This window comes from Elephantulus edwardii, unplaced genomic scaffold (assembly GCF_000299155.1).
Source record: "Elephantulus edwardii isolate Elephantulus edwardi_28Jun2011 unplaced genomic scaffold, EleEdw1.0 scaffold00228, whole genome shotgun sequence".
NCBI classification, from domain to species: domain Eukaryota; kingdom Metazoa; phylum Chordata; class Mammalia; order Macroscelidea; family Macroscelididae; genus Elephantulus; species Elephantulus edwardii.
Window position 1 is genome coordinate 3,994,446 of NW_006399978.1, and position 5,200 is coordinate 3,999,645.

Sequence of the window (5,200 nt, forward strand, 5' to 3'; positions counted from 1 at the left end):
GTGCAGGGAGAAGGGTGCAACAATGAATGAATGGAATTCCAAAATCTCTGTAGATGTTCATCGAAATGAAAAATAAACAAACTAAACTAAAAAAAAGAAATGAAATTACAGAACCAGTCCTGCCCACTCCCCTGTGTCCATCTCTGATGCAGTGGTGGCTACTTCAGGAGAGTCTCATTTGCTCAGTTGACCCCTTCTTGTCTCCATGTTCTCAACTATGAGAACGCACTCTGTGCTCCCAGACCCTCGCTCAGACTCTGCCCTGTCTCAGTGGATAGAGACAGTGATATTTAAAAACATTTTACCAGCATGCCAACCATGCCGATGAGAGGGTTCACGTGTCCTTGGTCAGTTGTCTTACAGATCTTCCTGGCTGTGGCTAATTTTGAACCAGATGAGAAGGGCCAGGAGTTCTCCGTCATTTACAAATGGAGCCACCGAAAGCTGAAGTTCACCCCCTACCAGAGGATCACCACCCACAGCGCCCGCGACTGGGAGGCCTTCCAGGTGGACGGGGAACACTTCCTGGTCGTGGCCAACCACCGGGAAGGTACGAAGGCATGAGCTTTGACCCAGAGAGGAACCGGTCCAGGGGCAAAGTATAACAGGACCAAGGGGTTCATTTTATCCCATGCAAAAGTGGTCATAAATTGCATCTCACCTATTAGCTCATACTCAGCTTGAACTACCTGGCAGCTGGGTCTAATGTGAATGCAGGTGACCACAGGCCCACCTCCTCACTTACCTGTAGTTAAGGAGACAGATGTGAGGTCCTGTACCGTCCCTGTCCACAGGAACACCGGCACAGACTGCTTGCTAGCTGCCCTTCTCATTTCAAACTGAAATCCTCCTCCACACAGTCAGATGGCAATAAGTTAGGAGAAGTTAGGATATCTGAGCAGCAGGCCCAGGTTGGTTGGTAGGGAGGGCATGCTGGGTCCATGGCTCTAGAAGAACAAGGAGACCACTGCCAACCAACCGTGTTTCCTTGAGAAGGATCCTTTCTGCCTGCCTGCCTATGGTGCCTGTGGCACATGCATTTGAACTCAAACTCTATGCTATACTCAGGGGCATGGTGGAGAGTGAGGCCCAAGGGGCACTAGGAAACCTGGTTTCTGGGCCAGGACTGCCCCTGAGTGACCTCCTCAGATCTTCCACATTGCTGATCTTTGCTTCCCTCCTGTAAGTCCCAGGATTGTTAGGTCACCTTTTCTTGTCTTCTTGACCTGTGGGCCATTATCTGAGTTTGTAACCTGCAGGTCTCAGCCACTCCACTCATGGGGCAGAGGTGGGAGCCAAAAGCTTATAGAGCAGTGCTCCCCTGAGTGAGTGCTCCCACAGAGGCAGGGCTGCCCCCCCACCCCCACCCCCAGGCAAAGGCAGCAGTGTGCGAAGCCTGGCCTTTGAGGAGGACTGAGAGCAAAAGAGGGTGCTCAATCACAGGAGCGGGTGGAGGCAGGCAGGGCCCCCACCATCCAAACCTGGGAAACCGTGGAAGGCTCTGGACATCTCAGAAGGAGTAAAGCCCCTGGAGATTTTCATCAGGGAACAGTACTTGTAAAAGCCCAGAGGTACAAGGTGGGGTCTTGGGAAAGGGAACACATTCTGGGTTGGAGACTGAAGGATCAAGAAGAGGCAGCTTCAGGGTTGAGTGGGTCACTTTTCCAAGAAGAGGCAGCTTCAGGGTTGAGTGGGTCACCTTTCTACGCAGCCCAGGGGAGGTGGCATCATGGATGGGGAGGACGCATCTCAGAGTGTGTTCTCAGGTGGGCTTCTCTGCACCTCATAAGGCTCCATCCCTGTCCCTAACCACAGCATCTTGCTTCCAGGTGACAACCACAACATCGACAGTGTCATCTATAAGTGGAACCCGAGGACCCAGTTCTTCGAGACTAACCAGACCATTGCTACCTCCGGAGCTTATGACTGGGAGTTCTTTACTGTGGGACCCTACTCCTTCCTGGCCGTGGCCAACACTTTCAATGGCACTTCCACAAAGGTGTACTCCCACCTGTACATCCGGCTCGTAGGCTCCTTCCAGCTCTTCCAGTCTTTTCTGGTAAGAAACTGCTACCTTTTACCTCACATCTATCACCAACATTCACACCTCCAGAGACCCAAAGAGATCCAGGACCAACAACAGGTCTGGTTCCTAGGCCAGAAATGAGAATAAACAGGACTCTAGACACTTGTGACTGCTTTAAGTGTTTCAGTCGGAGTTCTCTAGGGAAGCCGAGTTCTGGTGGAGTAGTCCGTAAGGAGTTGCCCACTGGCTCACAGGCCGCTCCTGACTGGTGATTCGATTCAGCTATGAGTCACTTCAACTCGATGGCAAGGATATATATATGTGTATACAGATATATAGATTTATATCGAGAGCTCTGGTGGGCTAGTGGCAAGAAACTGCACTGCAATCCCTAAGGCACGCAGTTCGAGGCCTCGAGCTGCTCCGCGGGAGAAGGATGGACAATCTCCTCCTGTGTGATTAACTGCCTCCGAAAACCCACCAGAGGATCAGCTACAGGTCAGTTCTGACTCTACAGTACACAACAGCAACATATAGACAGACAGACAGACAGATAGACAGACAGAGGTCTAGTGAATAGAGAGTCACAATGCCAACCCAAAGCCTAGCTAACAGTTTTAATCCATCAGCTTGCTCGGGGGGAAAAACAGGCAGTCTCTTCCCAAGTGATTTATAGCCTCTTAAAACTGTCTAGACAGTCAGCTATGAATTGATTCCAACTTGACAGCAGTGTGTGTGTGTGTGTGTGTGTGTGTGTGCATGTGTGTGTTATTGTTGTGTATCACTGAGTTGTAACTAGTCCACAGCTGACCCTCCAGCAGGTTTTCAGAGGCAATTACTCTATCGGGAGAGACTGCCCATCCTTCTCCCAAGGTGCAGCTGGTGGATTCAAACTGCCAGTCTTTGGGATTGCAACGCGGCTTCTTACCCCTCGGCCACCAGAGCTCCCAGCAAGACAGTAGATAATCTTCTCTCTCACTGACCTTCTTTTTATTCAAATAGGATGTCTTTTAGAAGAGCTGGTGTCTCCTGACAACATGCCCAAACTATGTGAGAAGAAGGCTCACCATTTTGCTTCTAAGAAGCACCCTGGTTGCACTTCTTCCAAGACAGACTCATTTGTGCTTTTGGAAGTTCATCATTGTTGTGTCTGTGTGCCATACAGGCAACTGCAGCTCATAGTGGCCCTATATGTACATCAGCTTTGATGCCTGCCCTGTCCTGAGCCACTCTCGCTAACTCAAACACACCTACCCATATTACCCTAGTTACTGCATCACTCCATCTCATCTGGGGTCTTCCTCTCCTGCGCCATCCCTCCACGCTTCCAAGCATGATCTCCTTCTCCAATGACTGGTCCTTCCAGGCCATGTGCCCAAAGTTTATGAGATAGAGCTTCAAAATCCTAGCCTCTAAGGAGAAACTTGGTTTCACCCTCTCCAAACAGACCTGTTTGTTCTCTTGGCAGTCCACAGTATATTCAATACTCTTGTCCAGCACCAGAGCTCAAAGGCATCAATTCTTCTCCTGTCATCCTTGGTTGTTGTTCATCTCTCTGTTGCACACCAAGTAATTGTGAAGATCATAATCTGGATCAAGAATACCTTAGTTTCCAGACTGACATCATTGCTCTTTAGCTTTTAGGAGAGGTCCCTGAGAGCAGACTTCTCCAATACAATTTATCTTTTGATTTCCTGACTGCTGGCACTAAGAATGTTGATTGTGACACCAAGCAAGTTAAAATTGTTATCACTCTCAATCTCTTCTCCATCCATCATCGTGCTGCCAGTTGGCTTAGTGATGAGAATCTGTCTTCTTTTTTTTTCTTTTCCACTACTTTATTTATAAAATTCAAATATAAATTCTAACAGTCTTTCTATTTCCCCATCCCCCTCCACCCATCAAATTGTACAACCTGATGATTAATCCCTCCATCCCCCTGCACATCCTCATCCCTCTGCTTCCAGCCTCTCCCACCCCTCTTGGATCCTTAGACTTATTCTACAATAACGGTTTTATACAATATTTATCCTTGTGAAACTGAGTTAGTTCACTCAGCATAATGTTCTCCAGTCCCTCCCAAGTTGTTGTTGTTATGTGCCATCCAGTTGATAGCAACCCTATATACAACAGCCCTAAACCCTGCTCTATCCTGTACCAAACGCACTGCCTCTGACACACCCATCCTGATTACCCCAGTCACTGAATCAATCCACCTCCCAGAGGACCTTCCTCTCCTGCACTGTCCCTCCACTCTCCCAAGCATGATGTCCTTCTCCAAGGACCGGTCCCTCCTTACAACATGACCAAAGTATATCAGATGAAGTTTCAGAATCCTTGCCTCCAAGGAGCAGCCCGCTTTAACCCTCTCCAGGATGAATCTGTGTGTTTTCTTAGCAGTCAACGGTACCCTCAGCACTCTTCTCCAACACCGAAGACCAAAAGCATCAATTCTCCTTCTATCCTCCCTGGTCATTGTCCAGCTTTCTGACGCATAACAAGTGATTGCAAAGACCATGGCCTGTACCAGACACACCTTAATCTCCAGATACACATCGTTGCTCTTGAGTACTTTAGAGAGGTCCCTAACAGCAGACTTTCCCATTGCAATACGTCTTTTAATTTCCTGGCTGCTGGTGCTAAGAGTGTTAATTGTGGAGCAAAGCAGACTAAAGCTGTGAACAATCTCAGTCTCTTCACCATACACCCTGATGCTGCCAATTGGTCCAGTGGTGAGAATCTTTGTCTTCTTGACATTGAGCCTCAATCCATATTGACGGCTGCAGTCCTTGATCCTCTGCAGCAAGCGCTTCAGGTCATCCTCAGTTTCAGCAAGCAGGGTTGTGTGATCTGCCTAACATAGATTGTTGACAGATCTTCAACCAATCCTGATGCCACATTTCTCCTCATAGAGCCCAACCTCCCGGGTGATCTGTTCTACATACAGGCTGAAAAGGTATGGAGACAGGCTACATCCCTTATGTATGCCCTTCCCAATTTTGAACCATGCAGTGTTTCTCTGCTCTGTTCTGACGACTACTTCTTGGTTCAAGTATAAGTTTCTCATTAGCATGATCAAGTGTTCTGGGATTCCCACTTTTCTCAGAGTCAGCCACAGTTTGTTATGGTCCACAGAGTCAAACGCCTTTGCATAATCAAAGAAGCACAGTTAGA

General features: G+C 48.4%; 1 protein-coding gene across 1 annotated transcript in view; it reads left to right on the top strand.

The window, feature by feature from the left end:
* TSPEAR (thrombospondin-type laminin G domain and EAR repeats) overlaps window positions 1-5,200 on the top strand; it is a 114,081-nt gene that overhangs the window by 74,865 nt on the left and 34,016 nt on the right. The window contains exons 8-9 of the mRNA XM_006898423.1: window positions 364-550; window positions 1,830-2,059. Coding sequence (XP_006898485.1) covers window positions 364-550; window positions 1,830-2,059 — 417 coding nt within the window. The remainder of the gene's footprint in view (window positions 1-363; window positions 551-1,829; window positions 2,060-5,200) is intronic.